This window comes from Solanum lycopersicum, chromosome 10 (genome assembly GCF_036512215.1).
Source record: "Solanum lycopersicum chromosome 10, SLM_r2.1".
Lineage (NCBI taxonomy): Eukaryota > Viridiplantae > Streptophyta > Magnoliopsida > Solanales > Solanaceae > Solanum > Solanum lycopersicum.
In genome coordinates this window covers 25,466,550-25,489,556 of record NC_090809.1, presented here as the reverse complement: position 1 = coordinate 25,489,556, position 23,007 = coordinate 25,466,550, and the positions used below count along the sequence as shown (strand labels likewise).

At 32.6% G+C, this 23,007-nt stretch overlaps 3 protein-coding genes and 1 pseudogene across 3 annotated transcripts in view; 1 reads left to right on the top strand and 3 right to left on the bottom strand.

Moving 5' to 3' along the window:
- Positions 1 to 4,557: 4,557 nt before the first annotated feature.
- On the bottom strand, positions 4,558 to 5,070 carry LOC138338769 (uncharacterized). The gene has a single exon (XM_069289856.1). The coding sequence runs from the start codon at positions 5,068 to 5,070 to the stop codon at positions 4,558 to 4,560; it is 513 nt and encodes a 170-aa protein (XP_069145957.1).
- Positions 5,071 to 10,556: 5,486 nt separating this feature from the next.
- Positions 10,557 to 18,560, bottom strand: LOC138338768 (protein FAR1-RELATED SEQUENCE 9-like; annotated as a pseudogene).
- Positions 18,561 to 18,638: 78 nt separating this feature from the next.
- LOC138338767 (protein FAR1-RELATED SEQUENCE 6-like) lies at positions 18,639 to 20,604 on the bottom strand. The gene is made up of 2 exons (XM_069289855.1): positions 20,530 to 20,604; positions 18,639 to 18,968 (listed from the first exon to the last, which is right to left on the bottom strand). Exons 1-2 carry the CDS (start codon positions 20,602 to 20,604, stop codon positions 18,639 to 18,641), a joined length of 405 nt encoding a protein of 134 aa, XP_069145956.1.
- Positions 20,603 to 23,007, top strand: part of LOC112940199 (protein FAR1-RELATED SEQUENCE 5-like) — a 30,914-nt gene continuing 28,509 nt past the window's right edge. The window contains exons 1-2 of the mRNA XM_026027977.2: positions 20,603 to 22,755; positions 22,836 to 22,902. Coding sequence (XP_025883762.2) covers positions 20,603 to 22,755; positions 22,836 to 22,902 — 2,220 coding nt within the window. The remainder of the gene's footprint in view (positions 22,756 to 22,835; positions 22,903 to 23,007) is intronic.

Here is a 23,007-nt window from a genome sequence, read left to right as displayed (position 1 = left end):
TAGGAAAAATATATAATAGTGAATCACACTTCCTTAAGCACTTTGCAATTTTCAGACTTCATCACCCATATTTTCTTCTCTTTATTTTCATCCCTCTCTTCAACAATTATTTCACAAGTAATTTTCATCATTATCTCAAGAATGTTTCAATTCATTTTCCCCTCTTTTTTTGTTTTCCTTTATAATAGTCACCCTCAACATTAATATTTTACATGCGTTAAGGTGCACAGTGTCCTTGGAAGGACCAGAGCCATCATCAAGGTAACATTTTTTTTCTTCTTTTTTTTTATGTCACATTCTTTCAAAGTGGGGTTTTAAACACTTTGTGTTCATCATTAATTAATTTTTCACTCATACATTCCTTTTTTCTCAAAATTAATAATTATAATAAGTATATGCTATAATGTTCGAGGAAGGAAGGTGCAAAAACTAGGGATTCAACAAAATAGGTTAGGCAAAATATGGCTACAAACAAAAGGCTAGAGGCTCAAAAGAGATAGCTAATTATAAAATATCTGAAAAGGTCTAAAATTTACAAGACAAATCAATGAAAGCCTATTATACTCTTCTAAACAAAGCAACACTTCTTATTTCGCTTCAATAACATGCAGGGCAAGTTCTAGACTAAGATGCAAAATGTGGAATAAATAAAATCTCCCCGCACATGACACAATCAACAATCAAGATGGATCAATTCCACTTCTAAGAGAGACAGATCATATCAAACTACAAAATAAAACCTAGATTATAAAAAGTTTGCAATTTCACTAGCAATCGAGCATTCACAAGAAAGTACTTTTTAAAATTAGGCCAAAATAGTAAGTATCACATACTTCAAAAGGGTCTTTTCTTTTTTCTCAAAAAAATAGATAAAAGCAATAAAATTTATTCCTAAAAAAACTTAATAAAAGTCACTTTGTTCAAAGGGACTATCCTTAGGAAAAGAACCGAAAATAAAAGCCAAGGAACCCATCCTAAAAAGAAAAGACTCAATAAAACAGTAACAATTAGGAGTTCATTCCTCCATCCCACACTTAAAAATATGCTATGTCCCCAAAGCAATAAATAAAATATAAAACAAGTGTTAGAAAAACTCCCTAAGGCCTTTAGGCCTATCTAGTAGCATGTTCTTTAAATTTGTATCAAGGATCGTCACCCACACTTAAGCTCAAACATGTTCCTTTTTTTTTGTTTGGGTACTTAGTCTTCCCCTAATCTGCAAAAAAAAAGTGATATTAATAAAATTATAAAAATTAAAAATTAAAAAAAGAAGCTACACTACAAATTGGGTTGCCTCCCAATAAGCACTTAATTTAACGTCGCGGCACGACACTATCCTAAGAAACAAAAAAAAATTACAAGTTCGAAAAAATATTAAAACAATTTCTAAGTCATATTCCCCAATAGCGGCATCATTCTTGATAACGTTCAAATATACTTTTTCAAAATAAATTTAAACGATCGTATACAATATATTTACCCAACTATGAGTCAGGGTCGATTCCATAGAGAATATGGAAGAATATTATCAATAGAAAATATGTAACTCGGTAGTCGTTATATAAAAATGGGGGTGTTTTAAATTGAAATAAAAATAAATGAATAAAAATAATTTTGAACTAAGTATTTATTTATAATAACTAGGAGTGTGCTCCGCATAAGCTCATAACGTTGTATCCCTAACAATAACAATTCTTCGCTAGTGTTTTGCATGTAAAGTAATAAGTTATGTATCTCTAAATCCTTGGTCCGACATCCAGAAAATTTCACCCTGTACCTTGGTCCGGCTATGTATGTATAATTTATTAACCTTACCTTTACTTTATATTAGACATCATAATTGATGTATGACTTAGTTATTACTTCACACCAATCGACACTAGCCTATTAGATAGTATCCCACTAAATCTATGTTGATAATCCTTTTCCTATTAACTACCTCCTTGGTCCTGCAAGTAGCAACAAGGCAAGTGCTAACGCGTGCACTCATTAAAAAAACTTCTAAGCGAAATAATAATCAATAATGCAAGAATCTATTTGAGAATTTCTTAATTACTATTAATACTTTATTAATCGCTCATGGTTCCTACAAACCTAGTTGTGGAGCTTACTCATTATCTCAAAAAGACAATCAAAATTTATTAAAATAAATATGTTTTTGTTGATCATAAAAAGTTAAGAACAACATCTAAACTATCTTTTACTAATAACGATAAAAATAAATAATAAAGGAAAAAATGATAAACCACAATTCTCCGGTATCGCCGGCGGCTCTTACAAAGCTCCAAAGCTAGAAGAAAATTTATGTTATGTCTTGTATCTTGGTTCTTGTCCTCCTCCTTAAATAATTATTTCTATGGACTATTTATAAATAAAGAAAATTCTAATAAAATAATTGAGTCCAAAATAAAGTAGGAATTCAAAACCCGGAAGGAATTGATTTCGTAAATTATTTACTGGAAATTTGTGTTGTTGCCGCCTTTAATTGAGTTGATCACTTAGTTGCTACCACGTGGCTGCAATTTGATTTTCAAAATTGCGGCACTTCTAATATATATATAAATATGATATTTTATTCAATTTAATCCAATAAGTTGTCTTCTTGATTTATTTCTTCAACCTTCAATCTTTAATTCGTTTTAGCTCTAAACTTCTTCATTTTTTTCACCAAATTAATCCTACAAATAAACTACACAATTTAGCACAATCCATAAAATTTATACTTAAAATGTACAAATATAAATGATAAATGTGAGGTAAATAATTATAAAAATGTGTATTTTGGCCTCACATCATAAACTATGAAAAAGATTCATCTATAAAGTATGACCCTTTTTTACCAATAATGGCTACATAATTATCACAGAGACTTGAGTTAATCTGAAAATCGCATCTCCATATCGGTTCTTAGTGCTACTCCCAAAACTATACTAACTTTTATGTTTTAAAGACATTGAATATGTGGTTTGAGATTAGCGCTCAAAACATAGCTTTAAAAGCACACTTGGAAATCATAGTTTCCCTGCTTGCTTCATTTTATAATGTTATTACGTCCGTTTGGAAACTAACTCGAAGGCTTTTTACTTGTTTAAATGTGATAATATTTGTAACTCTTCGGGATTACTTAGTCCCCTTATAACTTCTTAGAATGAACTCAACTCTTTACACATGCTAAACTTATGACTTGAGCCTTACAACAAAGTAAAAAAATTGTTCGTTAAAGACTCTCAGAACTTTAGGAATTCACCTTAACTTGGATCTTCACTTGTAAACTTTACTTCCTTTTCTAACTTTCTTGACTTTGATCTTCATTTTTCTTGAATTGAATAATAGATTCAAGGTTATGATTTGAGTTCTTTGATGATTTCTAGATGTTTAGAAATCATTTGAAGTAATTATAATCACTGGAAGGTGTCAATTACCTTTGAAGGACTTAAGAGGACTAAATTATGAAAATTGAACGAAAAATGCTGAGTTAGGCGTACTAGTTGCGCACTACGCCAGGCCTTGGTTAACTGAGTCAAGTTTCTGGTGCACTGCAGGCACGCCGCTTCAGCTCTTACTCAGGTGCGTTTGACGAATTTTGACTTGTTTTTCATCCCCAACACCTCCAAACCTTCCTAGTTCTTTCACTATTTGCGGTCTCAATAACCATCGATTTCAACTCCAAATAACCCGGAGAAAACAAGAATTCAACAAACACTGGCAGCCAACAATTCAATCAACAAGAATTCAAAACTTTTCTTCAAGAACTTAACTTCTAACATGAAATAAACACATGGACTACTAAATTGAAACAAATTGGTGTGTGGGTGAATTAACCCAACACAAAATATCCCCCATACCTTAATAGGGATCACTTCCCACGAATTATATAAGCCGAACTTCGACGATCTTGGACGTTCTTGCTTCCTCTTCTCCTTTATCCTCTTTTCTCTTCTCTCCAAAATTCTAACTTGTTTTCTAAAAGCGTTAACCAAATAGGATCATTTTAGACCCCCATTTATTTCCCAAAAAAATTAAATTAATTGAGTAAGGAAAAGACAACTTTGCCCTTTCCAAATCTGGATTGGATTCTCTTTCATCCATCAACCCAACTTCAGATAGATATGTCTTCCTCATACGATATTGAAAATACGCAAAATCGGCGGTGTTGGAAAGATATCTCAAAGGTATTTCCAACCATATAAAGAATTGGCTTTAAGTCATTATGGGCTAGATGTTACGGCCGTTTGAAAATGGCCAAAAAATCACTTTTTACTCTTGGGAAATTTTTTCATATTTTTCCTAGTCTCTCCAAAAATAACTATTGTTAAATTCTTTGTTTAATCCTAGGTATTTCGGGCTACGAGATGTTACAATATATCCCCCTTTAAAAACATTCACCCTCGAATGAGAAATCTTTCACTATGCTAAGGGTAGCAACATCATTTCAATACTCCACAACAATAGTAAGAAATGACATGCTTACACATAGTCTTATAGAATGATAAGAAGGAAATTTAGTACCTTTATCTGCATTCTCTCCGGATTCAAAGAGATGTGGATATATATTCTTCATATCCTCCTCAGCTTCCTAAAGTGTTTCCTCAATGAATTGGTTTCTCTCAAGGAACTTGACTGATGCAACTTTCTTAGTTCTAACTTGCGAACTTGGTGATCTAGAATCTGAACCAGAACCTTCTCATAGGATAAGTTATCCTTAACTCCAACATTCTCAATTGGTATAACCAATGAAGGATCACCCAAGCACTTCTTCAACATAGAAGTATGGAATACCGGATGAACCGCTCCTAACTCTTGGTGTAGCTCTAACTCATAAGCTACATTGCCAACTCTCTTAGAGATTCTGTAAGGACCAATATACCGGGGAATAAGTTTCCCCTTCTCAACAAACCTCATAACACCCTTCATGGGGGAAACTTTCAGATACACCCAAACGTCCACCTCAAGCTCTAACGGCCTTCTCTTTACCTTTGTATAGATATTTTGGCGACTTTGTGCCATTTTAGTTGAATCACTTTCACCTTCGCCATAGCTTGGTGAACTATATCTGGTCCTATCAACCATGCTTCACCAACTTCAAACCACCCAATGGAGATCAGGATCTTCTCATATAAAGAGCTTTGTATAGAGCCATTTTGATGCTCGAATGATAGTTATTGTTGTAAGCGAACTTAATGAGAGGTATGTGCTCATCCCAATTCCCTTTGAAATCAATCACATAATCTCTTGACATATCTTCTAAGGTATAGATAGTACATTCTTCTTGTCCATTTGTATGAGGATGAAAATTAGTATATAAGTTCACATTCGAACCTAAATATTTCTGGAAAGTCTTCCATAACTGAGCAGGAAATTAGGCACCTCTATCTGAAATAATGGAGATCGGGACTCCATGAATTCTTACCACCTCTTGAATGTACAACATAGAAAAATCCTTGGCGTAATAGGTAGTGTTTATCGACAAGTAGTTGGTTGACATTGCCATTCTATAAACAATCACCGAAATAGAATCATGCTGCCTATGAGACCTTGACAAGCCTGTGATAAAGTCCATATTAATAATCTCACACTTCCATCCCAAAAGTTCTATCTTTTGAGCCAACCCTCCAGGCCTTTGGTGTTCCACTGGGTACTTGGCAACAAACTCGACAATGTCTTTCTTCATGTCTTCCCACCAATATACCTCTCTCAAATTGTGGTACATCTTGGTGGAGCCCGAATGAATGGAATATCTGGAGCTATAATCCTCCACCATGATCCTTTCCTGGAGTTCATCCACCCTAAGTACAAACATCGCACCTTTATCATCACACCATCTTCCCCTTGTTCAAAAGCTAATAATCTTTGCTTATGAACATTTTCCTTCAAGTAAATAAAATAAGATCTTGGTCTTGTTTCTTTTTCACCTCAGACACTAGTGATGATTCAGCCCCATTAGTCACTACTATCTCTCCTTCTTTGGAATCCATAAGTTTGACTCTCAAGTGTTTGAGTCTGTAGACGTCTTTATCTAACTCCCTTTTATCTTCTTTAAAATGGGAAGTACTCCAAATGGATAACCTTCTTAAGGAATCAACAACAAAATTAGCCTTACCTAGGTTGTAAAGAATACTCATGTCGTAATCCTTAAGTAATTCTAACCACCTCTTTATCTAAGATTAAGCTTTCTCTGGTTGAACAAATATTGTAGGATCTTTTGGTTAGTAAATATATCCACATGAATGTCGTACAAATAGTGACGCCATATCTTCAAGGTGAAAACCACTGTAGCCAACTCTAGGTCATGAGTTGGATAGTTCCTTTCATGGACCTTTAACTGTCTTGAGGCATAAGCTATAACCTTGCCATCTTGCATTAACACACAACCCAAACTAACAATTGATACATCGCAATACACTACAAAAACTTAAGTACCAACTGGTAAGGTCACAACGGGAGCGGTAGTCAATCTCTTTTTCAACTCCTGAAAGATTTTCTCACAAGCTTCAGACAATTGAAACTTGACTGTCTTCTGAGTTAGCTTGGTCAAAGGAGACGATATAGATGAAAATCCTTCAAAAAATCTCTTATAATAGCCAGCCAAACCCAAGAAACTCATTATATCAGTTAGAGATGTGGCCTTAGGCCAACTCTGAACTAATTCTATCTTTTGGGTATTAACTCTAATCCCATCAGAAGAAACAATGTTACCCAAAAATTCCACGGACATAAGACAAAACTCATTCTTGGAGAACTTGGCATATAGCTCCTTCTCTTTCAAAGTCTAAAGAACAATCCTAAGATTACTAGCAAGATTTTCTTCATTCCTTGAATAAACCAGTATGTCATCAATGAAGACAATGACAAACAAATCAGAATAACGTTTGAAGACCCTGTTCATAAGATCCATGAATGTTGCAGGTGCATTTGTCAAACCAAAGGATATAACTAAAAACTCATAATGCCCATATTTGGTTCTAAAGGATATCTTTGGAATGTCACATTCCCTAACTTTACTTTCAACTAATGGCAGCCTGACCTGAGATCAATTTTAGAGAAGCAAGAAGCACCTTGAAGCTGGTCAAAAGGATCATCTATACTTTGAAGAGGATACGTATTCTTGATGGTCAACTTATTCAATTTGGGTACTCTATACACATCCTAAGGGAACCATCCTTATTCCTCACAAATAAGACCAGAGCACCTCAAGGTGAGACATTTGGTCTGATAAAACCTTTATCTAAGAAAACATTCAGCTACTCAGTCAACTCTTTTAATTGTGCTGGTGCCATTACATATGGCAGAATAGAAATAGGACGAGTATCTGGAATGATGTCTATGCTGAAGTTTATCTCTCTCAGGAGGGACTCGGGGTAGGTAATCAGGAAAAATTTCTGGAAACTCTTTTACAATAGTAACTGATTGAAGGAAATGTACCTCAACACTTTTGTCATTAACTCATATTAAGTGATAGATACACCCTTTTGAAACTAACTTCCTGCCATAAGGTATGAAATGAAATGACCCTTAGGAAGTGTTGAACTGCTACTCAACTCTATGACTGACTCATTTGGAATCTGAAACTTGATAAATCCAAATCTACAATCTATTGATGCATAACAACCATGGAGCCAATCAATTACCTAGGATGATATTAAAATCTACCATGTCTAACTCTATTAAATCAGTTATGGTACTCTTGTGATTGACTAAAGTAGGACAATCACGATAGACTCTCTCTGCTAGAATGGATTCACTAAAAGGTGTGGAAACACTTAATGGTTCGCTAAGTTGCTCAAGAAAATTTCAAAGTTGATAGCAACATAGGAAGTTACAAAATATAAACTTGATCCTAGTTCTAACAATGCATAAAAAGTAACATCTGGCGAATTCTACTATTCTTGGCAATTATTAAGAGCATACAAGTGGTTTGTTACTCCTCTAGCACTAGAAGTAGCTCCCCTAGGTGTAGCCCTGTCTGGTGGAGCGGCTAATGAATACTGAGCTCTATTTCCCCCATTACCACCGCCTTTCTTGAACCCTGGACACTCTTTCATAAAGTTCCTAGTTTGACCGCACTTGAAATAACCCGCTGAGCCTTTACGACAAGTATCAGAGTGATTTCTACTGTATTTGGTGCAGGCCGAAGGCTTACTACCTCCCTACGCCACACTACCCTGAGCGTAGACAAGTTTAACTCTGGAATTCTGCCCGTAGTTCTCATTTTTATTCTTCGGTGCATGTGCACTAGCAGACACATAGTAGGGCCTCTATTGGAAGGATGATTGGTTGGCATCATGTTTCTACTGCCCGGACTCATTTCCTGTCTTAGATCTCTTGATCTTGGACTCCTCTCTATCCCTAAGCTTCACTTCCTCTACATGTTTCACATAGACCACTAACCTTGAAATGTCCATGTCCCTAATCAACATTGTAGTCGTACCTTCTTTACTTGAACCATGACCCAAGACATCAATAAACAAGCTTGTTCTACCTCCTCATATCCTTAACCATCTCAAGAGAATAGCTAGACATTTGGGTTAACTTCAATCCACTCATAGACACTCAAGGAGTTCTGTTTAATAGTGAGGAACTCCCGTATATTTGTTTTTATAAGTTCTTGGGGAAAGAAACACCCCAAGAAAGCTTTTTCAAAGCAAGCCCAACTTGGATATGATTCATTCTCATCTCTGGCCTTCTTCCAGTGATCGAATCAAGCCCTAGCCACATTCTTGAGTTGATATGCGACTAGTTCAACTCTCTCAGTATCAATCACATGCATTACCTCGAATAACTTCTTCAACTCTTCCACGAAGTTCTCTGAATCCTCAGTATAATTCAAACCAGTGAAAGTTGGGGGATTCATCCTCAAGAATTCCCAAATCCTCTAAGTGTCAGATCCTTTTTATTGAGCTCTCGTCTATTGACTGACTTTATTTGTCTAGCATTCGATAGCCTCACAAAATTCAGCATGGTGACTTCCCCTTCATGTTGCATGTTATGTGCATTAGGTACCTTTGGTTCCTCAACAATACTTCTGGCTGGTCGACCTCTGACTGCTCTTCGAAGAGGCATGATGATTTGAAAACACGCGCAGGCATGAATAAGAAGGAAACTTTCTAGAGATAAAACTCTAATGCACAAAAGGAATATGAAAGAACTGATAAATTCCTAAATGTTGTAACCTCCTAATCAAATATGTGGCGCGCTTTACAACAATGAATAAGACTCTACAAACACCGCTTCATAGAGTCCATAGGACTCTCAAACTTTGTGCTTTGATACCAAGTTTGTCACGCTCCCAGCCTACATCCTAGACGTGGACGACACCCAATGACCATTGCTGGTCTTGAGCGAACCCTTGTCCTGACTTACTTAACTCAGCGTAAGACCTAATATCATGAGATAACTCAATAAATAACTTTAAATGTAATACCTAGCCAAAATGGTAACTAAAATTCTTATGGTTTACAAATGAAATGAAAAAGACTACATAAAACTAATATTGTCTGTCTATAAAGCCTCTAAATTAAAAATGGAAGTTGGGATAGGACCCCCAATCATCATAATAACTGAAAGCTAAATTAAATATATAAATGATAAGGATGTCCTTCGAATGAAGGGTGGCTCACCAACTGACTCTGAGCTGCTCACTAGATCAATGGCACGCCAAATGCTTATCCTAGTAACATGTGTCTGCATCATGATACGATGCAGGCCAACTGACATCAGTACATTGAACACATAGTATTTACTTTCAAATCAATTATACTTCGTTGAATTGAGTCAGATTGGCGCGTGGGTGAGCTAATTCAATGCTACGTGATCCGACATATCTCATAAGGATCACACATTGATGAAATTCACATGTAAACCTCCAAGAAATCAACGAATCCTGAACTTTCTTCTCTTTTCTGTTTCCTCCTCTTTGCTTTTATCTCTAAGCCCTAGCGTGAGTTTCAAATCTACTAAACTGATCTACTTCTGATTAGACCCCAAATAAACTGCTAAAAACTTATTAAAATAATTGGGTAAGGAAAAGAATAAAATACCCTTCCAAAAAATTCGATTTAGGCTTTCCTTATTTGAACACCTTAACTTCAAATAGACATATCTCACTCATACGAACTCAGAATCACGCAAACTCGGCGTAGTTAGAATGATTATTCCAAGATATTTCCTACGATATGAAAAACACCTAACTAATCCTTATAGAGGAGTTATGGTCATTTGAAGTTGACCAAAAATTCAACTTAATATATTTAACAAATTTTCCAAAAATCAATTCATTCCTAAAATGACTATTTCCAATTCTTAACTCCTTCCTAGTTATTTCAATTAGCAAGATTTTACAATATCTCACAATTGGAAACATTTATCCTCGAATGAAATTAATCTTAGTTGTTAAGGGTGTAACATTTAAAATTCAGCTCAAACACCCAACAAGCAATGCAAATACAACATGTCAACTCATAAATTAAAGAGTATTAAGAAAAGAATTAGTACATTGGTCCGGAAATTCTTTGGTTTGGAATATGTGGATGTCTCTTATTCATATCTTACTCAGTTTCTCAAGTAGCTTCCTCAACAAACGGGTTCCTCCAAAGGACTTTGACTGATACTGCTTCCTTAAACATCAACTTGCAAACATGGCAATCTCGAATCTGAACGGGAATATCCTCATAAGATAAGTTATTCTTTATTCCAATATCTTCAGATGTTATGATAAGTAAAGGGTCTCCCATGTACTTTTTCGACAAGGAAATATGAAACCTCAAATGAACCATTGGTAACTCTTGTGGTAGCTCTAACTCATAAGCTACATTTCCAATCCTCTTGGATATTCTGTAAGGATCAACATATCAGGGATAAGTTTCCAGTTCTTACCAAATCTCATAACACCCTTCATGGGTGAAACTTTCAAGTTTACCCAATCATCTACCTCAAACTCTAACTCCCTTTTCCTAATATCAGTGTAGGATTTCTGACAACTATACACTATTGTTGGTCTCTCTTGAATGACTTTCACTTTCTTCATAGCTTGATTAACTAAGTCTGGTCCTATTAACCCAGCTTCACTAACTTCAAACGATACAATAGGAGATCTTTATCTTCTCCCATAAAGAGTCATTTGGATGCTAGAGCGATAACTATTATTGTAAGAAAATTCAATTAGAGGTAGATGATCATCCCAATTACCATTGAAATCAATCACACAAGAACTAAATATATCCTTTAAGGTCTGAATAGTGCTCTCTACTTGACCATTTGATTGAGGATGAAAGACAGTAACTAAGTTCACCTTTGAACCCAACCTTTTTATAAATGACTTCCAAAACTGTGCAGCAATACACAGTATGAAATAATAGAGACCAGAATCCCCATGAAGTCTTACCAGTCTTGAATATACAACTTAGCATAATCATTTGTTGAATGAGTAGTCTTTATAGGCAAAAAGTGAGCTAATTTTGTCATTAGATCAACAATCACTCAAATAGAATCATCTTGGCAGCGAGACCTTTGTAAACCTGTGATGAAGTCCATATTGATCATCTCCCATTTCCATTTAGGAAGTTCAATATTCTGAGTCATACCACTGACCCATTGATGCTCTACTTTAACTTGTTGGCAATTCGAACACTTAGCAACAAACTTTGCAATGCCCTTCTTCATACTACTCCAGACGTAAACTTTTCTCAAATCATGATACATTTTTGTGGAAACCAGATGAATGGAATATCTGGAGTTATGATCTTCCTCCATGATCCTCTCTTGGAGTTCACCCACCCTTGGTACACACAATCTACCTTGATGCCTCAATACACCATCCCCCCCTTGTTCAAAAGCGATTACCTTTTGCTTATAAACATTTGCCTTCAATTCAAGAAAAATAGGGTATTGGTCTTGCTTTTAGTTTACTTCTAACACTAATGATGATTCAACATCATCGCCATTACTCCTCCTTTTGTGGAAGGCCTGCAACACTATGCACATCATTTCTTAGTTATTTTTTTTATCTTCCTCAAAATAGACAGTACTACCCATAGAAAACAAAATTTAGGCATCATCCACAACATTAGCCTTAATGGGTGGTAAAGAATACTCATGTCATAATCGTCGAGTAATTGTAACCACCTCTTTTGTAGAGATTAAGCTCTTTTTAAGTGAACACACACTGAAGACTCTTGTGATCAATGAATGATTCTACATGAACACAATACAAATAATTATGTCATATATTCAAATCAAATACTACAACTACCAAGTCTAAGTCATAGGTTAGCTAATTATTCTCATGGACTTTCAGCTCTCTGGAGGCATAAGTTATAACCTTCCCATTCTGCATTAATATGCAACCCAGACCAACTCTATATGCGTCACAATACACCACAAAACCTTGAGTACCTTCTAGTAAGGTAAAAAATAGGGTAGTAGTCAACCTTTTCAATTCCTGAAAGATTTTCTCTCAAGCTTTAGACTATTGAAACTTTATTGGTTTTTGAATTAATTTAGTCAAAGGGGATAAAATAAATGTGAACCCCTCTATGAACCTTCTATAATAGCTAGACAAACCCAAAAAACCCCTAATACCGGTTGGAGACATATGTATAGGTCATTTTTGCACTACCTCTATATTTTGGGTATCAACTTTAGTTACCTCTACGGACACAATGTGGCCTAATAATTCCATATACTCAAGCCAAAATTCGCACTTAGATAACTTGACATACAACTTTCTATCTGTTAGAGTCTACAAAACTATTTTGAGATGACTAAGATGATCTTCTTCATTCCTTGAATAGATTAGTATATCATCAATGAAGACGATAACAAACGTATCCAAATAAGGTTTGAATACTATATTCATAAGGTCCATGAATATTGCAGGCACATCAGTCAACCTAAATGACATAACTAGGAATTCAAAATGACTATAGCGAGTCCTGAATGTTGTCTTTGTAATTTCACATTCCTTTACCCAAATGATGGTAGTCTGTGGTCTATCTTGGAGAAACAAGTAGAACCCTGAAGTTGAGCAAAAGCTCATCAATCCTTGGAAAAGGATACATATTCTAGATGGTAACCTTGTTCAACTTACAGTACTATATACACATCGTAGGGAACCATCCTTCTTCCTCACTAATAAGATCAGGGCGCTCTATTGTGAGACACTTAATCGAATAAAGCCCATATCAAGCAGATCTTTTAGCTGTTCTTTAAGCTCTTTCTACTTTGCTGGTGCCATTTTATTAGGCAAAATAGATATGGGACGAGTATCTAGAAGAACATCTTTATTGAAGCCTATCTCTCTCGCATGAGGAACTCCGAATAGATAATCTCAAAACTCTTTTACTTCAGAAACTGATTAACAAACTCTTTATCTATTTTTGAAATAAGTATAAAAAACAGACCTATATTATACATTTTTTTTAAATTTCATACCTAAACTATTGAAAGTTTGAGTTTCATACTTAAACTATCACTTTTTAGTTTGAGAAACACACCTCTCACTTTTATATCACTCTCATCATGGTATGTGTAATACAATCTCTCTCTTTTATTTTAAACAATTTCCACATCACACTCCATATGGACAAAATATTCAACCTTGACAAAAAATAAATAAATTATTAGTATTAGTTAAAATAAAATATTAAAAAACTATTATACAAAAAAATATTTTCTTTATAAAACAAAATGTAAAATATTTTTCTTACCCCACACCATTTTTTAAACTTTTTTATTTTGTTTAAATCTCTTTTATAAAAGTATTTCCTATTTTAATTCTTCTCCTCCCCCTCATCAAATACTAATTTAGATATTATTTTATTTTTAAAAAAATATAATTTTACCCATCCCACTTAACCCTCTGCTTTCAATTTTTTCCGCATTGTTTAGATTACATATCGAGAATACTTTTTACTTGCCGCCACAAGACTTTTTATATTTTTAGTTGTTTTATGTTATATTCGGCACACTAGTAAAAAAATTTTCTAAAAATATGTGTACATGCATATCTAACACAAAATAAGAATAACGTAAAAAAAAATATTAGGAGCGGAAAATTAAATAGGATGGGGTAGATTATTTCAAAAAAATAATATCAATTTCTATCAGGGTGGGGGTTGGGGGTGAGAGGGAGGGGGAGGGGGAGGATGAAATATGAAATTTGTAAGAATATTTTATAAATGATTTTTTTTAAAAAAAAAGGATGGTGTTGTCGCGGGGGAGGGGGGGGAGTACGTAGAGGTGGTGGTGGAGTGAGATAAGAAAAATAATTTAATTTTTTATATGGAAAGTAATCTTTAATTTTTAATTAATATTAATTTTTTATTATTTAATTTTTATCTAGATAATTGTGAAATGCCATCTGTCAAAGTTTTTTCATATAATAGAGAGAGTGCACTACACACACCACTGAGGTGTGTTTCTCAAACTAAAAAGTGATAGTTTAGGTATGAAATTTACGGTTTCAATACTTTAGGTATGAAGCTTAAAAAAAGTAAATAGTTTAGGTGTGTTATTGGCACTTGTCTCTTTATTTTTTATTAAATTGGTAGAAAATCAAAGAAAGTTTAATGCATAGAGATAAGTAAAGATATGTTTGAATTACAACTCCATTTTGATAACACCCCATCAAATCTATTGAAAATCAACAACTTGGAGAATAAGAAACAAAAAACCTATGATGGTCTGATGAATTCCATCAAACTAATAATGAAACAGTGATTCTCATTAGATTCAATTTAAAATAAAAGAATGTAAATGGTTTAGTTTATTCCATTTCAATTGAATTAATAGAATTTTTGGGAGAAAAATAAAAAATTTCAAGATCTTTACAGTATTATCTTACCTGATCAAAGAAAAGAGATATTTTGTTCGATAGCAAAGTCCAGGCACAATCATCACCCACAATAACAAAGGAAAGTTCTAAATCCTTTTCTTTTGTCAGATCGATCTGCCGTTCATGAGTTTCCTTTTCACTTAAAGATCTGGAGTTAAATACTCAAATGATTTCTTTGTCATATTGTCAAATAGTTTGTAGGATGAACAGGAGAGAAAAATAAGAGTTGGGGGGCAACAAAGATAATAAAAATGATTTAGGGTTTAGAAAATAATCTTCTAGAGGTGATAGCGCGATTACAATTAATATCTAATTTTAACTTTAAATAATCAACTAATTAAAATAAATTTAATATTTTAATAAAAGAAAAAAGTTTCTTAAAAAGTGGTTTGTTTTTATTTAAAAAGAAAAACGTTACAATTTTTTAGCCAAAAAAATGTAGATTATAATAAGTTATAGTAAATAAATAAATAAATAAATAAATTAATAATAATAATAATAATAATAATAATAGTATTATAGTATAAACTATAAAAAAACATCGAACTAAATAGTGCATTTTCTAATAATAATTTGAACTATTAATTCAATTAACTAAATTAATCTAGAATCCAAAAATAAAAAATAGAAACTACAAACGAAAAAAATTGAAATAAATAGTTTTGAGTTAGAGTTTAACTACTATCCACCGACGGTGGACAAAAAATTACACGGGCATATTATTTTTGGAAATATTTAATTTTTTTAATTAATATATTTTAATATTATTAATATTAAAATAAAAATAATAACAGAGTGTTATATGGTAACTTGAATTATAAATTAATTGTACAAATTTAATTAGGATTTTTATTTGTCTAACCAAAAATAAAAAATACATAATTTCTTGTGTTTTCTTATTGGAAAGCACTTCAATCCTTCAAAGAAAATCATTGTCAACGTATTATTTTTTTTATAAGAACCGGTACTTGTTGCCATTGAAGCAATGCTAGCAAAATATTAATATGAAACTATTCCAGAAACATAAAGTGCAACAAAATCAACATATTCAAACTTATAAGAGTAAGCAAACAAAATCAAACACTATTAAATACGGCCCATGATTTAATCACAATTGCATGCTTGGTTACAAATTTTATTCTTTCGGTGAAAATTTTTTGTTGCTATACGTTGTTATTGCTGCTGCTATGTATCAGAGAGTGGAGTATCCTTGCTAACATATATGAAGGCATAAAAGAGTAACTAATTCACTATGAATAAAAACACAATCAACAAAAAAAACTAAAGCTAAAACTCTTAGTTATTGTATGTAAACTTAAAAGAAAAAAAAGTCTTGAACAAAAAATATCCCTGGATTTATATTCTGCCAAAGAAAGAAAACAGAACAAAATGAATTTTGAATAATTGTCTCTCTAGACATCCTTTATAGTTTTAAATTCCACATACTCCAAGCCACCTTGTAGATTAGAAACCTCTTTGATATGGATACGAAGTTGCTCTCATCAAATCCTGAAACAGTAATTGTTTACAAATGCATATATGCTATAAATAAAATACATACAAGCGCAGTAAAATAAACCCACCATAAATGAGGTTGGATATGAATCAGCACGACCACTTTGCCCTTCAAAAGGTTCTGAATATGCTGAGAATTCCTTTAAAAATGATTAAATAAAAGAAAAATTTGTTAGCTAAAAAGAGAATGATACATAAGAATAAGTCTTAGTCAAAATTCACATAATTTATCAAAATAAAACCTTACCATTGTAGGATCTGCATTAATGATTGTTTCCCTGCTATTGAATTCCTTTTCAACATTAATGTGTGAACTGAAAATTAAGCAAATAATTGAAATATGTGATTTATTCAATGAATTCACATTAAATTAAAGATCAAACTATAAAATTACCTTACTCCTTTGCCTTTTTTTCTGATTTTGGTTTCTCTTTTTGATTTCAGCGAAGAGCTTCTTTTAACCTTCTGAGAACTTTCTAAACCACTTTTCATTCTCAAAGAACGAGGACATCCTTTAGTAGCCACGCATGGAGGGTCAAGCAAACTAAATTTTTCTCTTTGTTCACTTGAGTTCAAATCATTATTTGATTCGTTAACTTGATCATCACAAACATTATCATTATCCTCATATGGAAGTTCATCAAGTTCTTTACTTAGTTGCAACAATTTCTGATATGTAAATTTATAATGCTTTTCTGAACGAGTAGCTCGTTCAGAGAGCCCAAGAGAATGTGTCATAATGTTATTAAACCATATAGTAGAAGACTTCAGATTATACGCAAGCGATCCTGCACTTGAAATGTCATTAGCTTTTTCTGTAGTTGCATACCTTGTCCATCGATCCAATAAATAACATGGTGGAAGAGAGTGAATCTGTTTCTTTATAAATATCATTAGCACATGTCTACACAAAATTCCCATGAACTCAAACTTATGACAAGAACAAGTAGCATTCTTTAATTTAAGATTCAACCTAACAATATGTGTCGGTGTTTCTCTCTGAAACAAATGCACTTTATAAATATGTATCCCATCCTGAACCTCAATTTTTTCTGAAATAAATTTTTGAGATTGAATTAACTCTTCTTGAAATTTTTGAAATATTTTTCTGGTATATATTTTGGCTGCTTCATCCTGCATTGGATATAATGTTTTCAAGATAGCCTTTGAATGCTTTGTCTTATAATCCTTCTCCCTTACTTTGTCATACCTAGCGTCAACAGCTTTATCATATTGCGTCACAAATACACTCATTGGCATACTAGAGTTAAGATAATCTTTAAAGTATTTATTCATACTTTCACTTCTTTGAGTTGTTGACATTCCGGCATAAAAAGTAGTTCGCACATATGCTGGAATCCATTTCTCGCGAATGGTGTAATCTTACGCAACCAAATATGCTCTTCTAAATTGTACATTTTCATTATATCGATCCAAGCAATTTCAAATTCCTCAGGAGTTGTTGTAAAATGTAAACACTTACTAAACTTATTTTTAAAATCATCAAATGCATGAAAAACATGACTTAGATATTCAGGAATCTTCTTCTCAATGTGCCACATACAAAAATGGTGTGCACTATTCGGGAACACCTTTGCAACTGCATTTGTTATTGCAGCATCTTGATCTGTGATTATTGTACGAGGGAAAATACCAAACATTGCCTCTTGCCAAGTATGAAGTAACCACTGAAAATTTTCTTCCGTTTCATCCCAAAGAAGAGAACATCCAAATAAAATGGATTGGTGATGGTTATTAACTCCGGTAAATGGAACAAAAGGCATCTTATATTTATTTGTCAAGTATGTAGGATCAAATAGGACAACATCTCCAAAATTCTTGTAAGCTATCCTAGACCTAGCATCTACCCAAAAACAATTAGCTAAATGACCCTCCACATTCATTTGTATTGCATAAAAGAATCCTGGGCTATCAGATTGTCGCTTTTGAAAGTATTTCAACATCAATTGTGCATCTCCTTTCTCAAGACAATTTTGCCTTTTAGTGCTCAAATAATTCTGAATATCTCGTCCAGTTATATTGAGATTCTCTATGCCTCCCGCCTGAGTAGTTAACACTGATGCGATTTTACTTGGACGAATACCAGAATTATTTAAGAGATCAATAAGATTTTTTGAGCCTCTGATTTTTTTCTTTTTGATCGCAAGAATTTCTGACTATTAGGAGAAGCAAGTTCATGATTATGATTCAAGACAAGCCTAGCTATAACCCACTTTTCTTCTTCTTTCTTTGACATATATATCATCACTTTGCACCCCTCTCTAGTCTCATCTCATTGCTTATTACTCTCAAGAAATTTTTTTGAACGAAATCCTTCTTTTGAACAAACAAACTCTTGACCAATAATGGATTTATCTTTTCTTGATCTACTAATTCGATTTTTGCGCACACTAAAACCATTACGATGAGCATAATCAAGATAAAATTTAAATCCAGTATCAAGTGATTGAAATTCCATACCGATGTAAGGCTCTCTTAATTCCTGCTCTCCTAGTTGAGGAACAAAAGATACAACTGCATTCATGTTGCTTTCTATTTCCTCCAAGGAATCTTCAATTCCTTCTGCATTTTGCTCTTCTAAATTAGAGATTTCAAAAGTTTCCTGCAATACACAATTATTAGATATTAGACTGATAGGGTAAGTTAGCTTTAAAATTTTAAATATTTTTCATGGCTAATGTATTGAACTTCTTCAATTTGCTAAAAAGTTCTTAAACGTATTCTTTAAATATCTTCATCACTACAAAACATAAATTTCTTCATACATTAAAACAAGAATATTTCTTTGAAACGTTTATTCATGTTGCGAAAAAGACTTAATAAGTTATGTAAAAAAAGATATACGAGGAAAACGCTACCATGATAATTGTTTCAAATTGCTTCAATGGTGGATAGTTGGTTGCTTCAATGGTTTATGTAGAAAAAGAAGAACGTTAATACAACTAAGAAAACACAAGAAATTATGTATTTTTTATTTTTGGTAAGACAAATAAGAATCCTAATTAAATTTGTACAATTAATTTATAATTCAAGTTACCATATAACACTATGTTATTATTTTTATTTTAATATTAATAATATTAAAATATATTAATTAAAAAAATTAAATATTTCCAAAAATAAAATGTCCGTGTAATTTTTTTGTCCACCGTCGGTGGATAGCAGTTAAACTCTTTGAGTTATTATTCTTTTTTTTTAAAGTCTAACTTCCCACGTTTTCTAAAAAAAAAAAATACATACTATGGACAAAATCCAAAATTATAGCTTCTCAATTTTAAAGAATTAAACAAAAATTTATAATTCGATTAACTAAAACTATCTCTATATAATAGGAGGAGTAAAAAAGTAAATAAAATAAAATAAAATCCAATAAATTTCATATTTATCTAACTTTCCATTTAAATCTGAAAATTTAATTAAGGATAATCAAATACGGTTCAATTTAAATTGAAAAAAAAACATATGTGAAAATAAGATTTGTTTCGAATATGTAACCACTTTTTATTTTGAATTCCTATAATAAAGGCAACCACCTACCTATTTATTCATTTGCTTCATTCATTCTATATATGTAGAATTTTTTTTATGAGTTTAACTGCTATCCATCGACGGTGGACAAAAAAATTATACGGACATTTTATTTTTGGAAATATTTAATTTTTTTAATTAATATATTTTAATATTATTAATATTAAAATAAAAATAATAACATAGTGTTATATGGTAAATTGAATTATAAATTAATTGTACAAATTTAATTAGGATTCTTATTTGTCTTACCAAAAATAAAAAATACATAATTTCTTGTGTTTTCTTAGTTGTATTAACGTTCTTCTTTTTCTACATAAACCATTGAAGCAACCAACTATCCACCATTGAAGCAATTTGAAACAATTATCATGGTAGCGTTTTCCTCGTATATCTTTTTTTACATAACTTATTAAGTCTTTTTCGCAACATGAATAAACGTTTCAAAGAAATATTCTTGTTTTAATGTATGAAGAAATTTATGTTTTGTAGTGATGAAGATATTTAAAGAATACGTTTAAGAACTTTTTAGCAAATTGAAGAAGTTCAATACATTAGCCATGAAAAATATTTAAAATTTTAAAGCTAACTTACCCTATCAGTCTAATATCTAATAATTGTGTAGTGCAGGAAACTTTTGAAATATCTAATTTAGAAGAGCAAAATGCAGAAGGAATTGAAGATTCCTTGGAGGATATAGAAAGCAACATGAATGCAGTTGTATCTTTTGTTCCTCAACTAGGTGAGCAAGAATTAAGAGAGCCTTACATCGGTATGGAATTTCAATCACTTGATACTGGATTTAAATTTTATCTTGATTATGCTCATCGTAATGGTTTTAGTGTGCGCAAAAATCGAATTAGTAGATCAAGAAAAGATAAATCCATTATTGGTCAAGAGTTTGTTTGTTCAAAAGAAGGATTTCGTTCAAAAAAATGTCTTGAGAGTAATAAGCAACGAGATGAGACTAGAGAGGGGTGCAAAGTGATGATATATATGTCAAAAAAAGAAGAAGAAAAGTGGGTTATAGCTAGGCTTGTCTTGAATCATAATCATGAACTTGCTTCTCCTAATAGTCAGAAATTCTTGCGATCAAAAAGAAAAAAATCAGAGGCTCAAAAAAATCTTATTGATCTCTTAACTAATTCTGGTATTCGTCCAAGTAAAATCGCATCAGTGTTAACTACTCAGGCGGGAGGCATAGAGAATCTCAATATAACTGGACGAGATATTCAGAATTATTTGAGCACTAAAAGGCAAAATTGTCTTGAGAAAGGAGATGCACAATTGATGTTGAAATACTTTCAAAAGCGACAATCTGATAGCCCAGGATTCTTTTATGCAATACAAATGGATGTGGAGGGTCATTTAGCTAATTGTTTTTGGGTAGATGCTAGGTCTAGGATAGCTTACAAGAATTTTGGAGATGTTGTCCTATTTGATCCTACATACTTGACAAATAAATATAAGATGCCTTTTGTTCCATTTACCGGAGTTAATAACCATCACCAATCCATTTTATTTGGATGTTCTCTTCTTTGGGATGAAACGGAAGAAACTTTTCAGTGGTTACTTCATACTTGGCAAGAGGCAATGTTTGGTATTTCCCCTCGTACAATAATCACAGATCAAGATGCTGCAATAACAAATGCAGTTGCAAAGGTGTTCTCGAATAGTGCACACCATTTTTGTATGTGGCACATTGAGAAGAAGATTCCTGAATATCTAAGTCATGTTTTTCATGCATTTGATGATTTTAAAAATAAGTTTAGTAAGTGTTTACATTTTACAACAACTCCTGAGGAATTTGAAATTGCTTGGATCGATATAATGAAAATGTACAATTTAGAAGAGCATATTTGGTTGCGTAAGATATACACCATTCGCGAGAAATGGATTCCAGCATATGTGCGAACTACTTTTTGTGCCGGAATGTCAACAACTCAAAGAAGTGAAAGTATGAATAAATACTTTAAAGATTATCTTAACTCTAGTACGCCAATGAGTGTATTTGTGACGCAATATGATAAAGCTGTTGACGCTAGGTATGACAAAGTAAGGGAGAAGGATTATAAGACAAAGCATTCAAAGGCTATCTTGAAAACATTATATCCAATGCAGGATGAAGCAGCCAAAATATATACCAGAAAAATATTTCAAAAATTTCAAGAAGAGTTAATTCAATCTCAAAAATTTATTTTAGAAAAAATTGAGGTTCAGGATGGGATACATATTTATAAATTGCATTTGTTTCAGAGAGAAATACCGACACATATTGTTAGGTTGAATCTTGAATTAAAGAATGCTACTTGTTCTTGTCATAAGTTTGAGTTCATGGGAATTTTGTGTAGACATGTGCTTATGATATTTATAAAGAAACAGATTCACTCTCTTCCACCATGTTATTTATTGGATCGATGGACAAGGTATGCAACTACAGAAAAAGCTAATGACATTTCAAGTGCAGGATCGCTTGCATATAATCTGAAGTCTTCTACTATATGGTTTAATAACATTATGACACATTCTCTTGGGCTCTCTGAACGAGCTACTCGTTCAGAAAAGCATTATAAATTTACATATCAGAAATTGTTGCAACTAAGTAAAGAACTTGATGAACTTCCATATGAGGATAATGATAATGTTTGTGATGATCAAGTTAACGAGTCAAATAATGATTTGAACTCAAGTGAACAAAGAGAAAAATTTAGTTTGCTTAACCCTCCATGCGTGGCTACTAAAGGACGTCCTCGTTCTTTGAGAATGAAAAGTGGTTTAGAAAGTTCTCAGAAGGTTAAAAGAAGCTCTTCGCTGAAATCAAAAAGAGAAACCAAAATCAGAAAAAAAGGCAAAGGAGTAAGGTAATTTTATAGTTTGATCTTTAATTTAATGTGAATTCATTGAATAAATCACATATTTCAATTATTTGCTTAATTTTCAGTTCACACATTAATGTTGAAAAGGAATTCAATAGCAGGGAAACAATCATTAATGCAGATCCTACAATCGTAAGATTTTATTTTGATAAATTATGTGAATTTTGACTAAGACTTATTCTTATGTATCATTCTCTTTTTAGCTAACAAATTTTTCTTTTATTTAATCATTTTTAA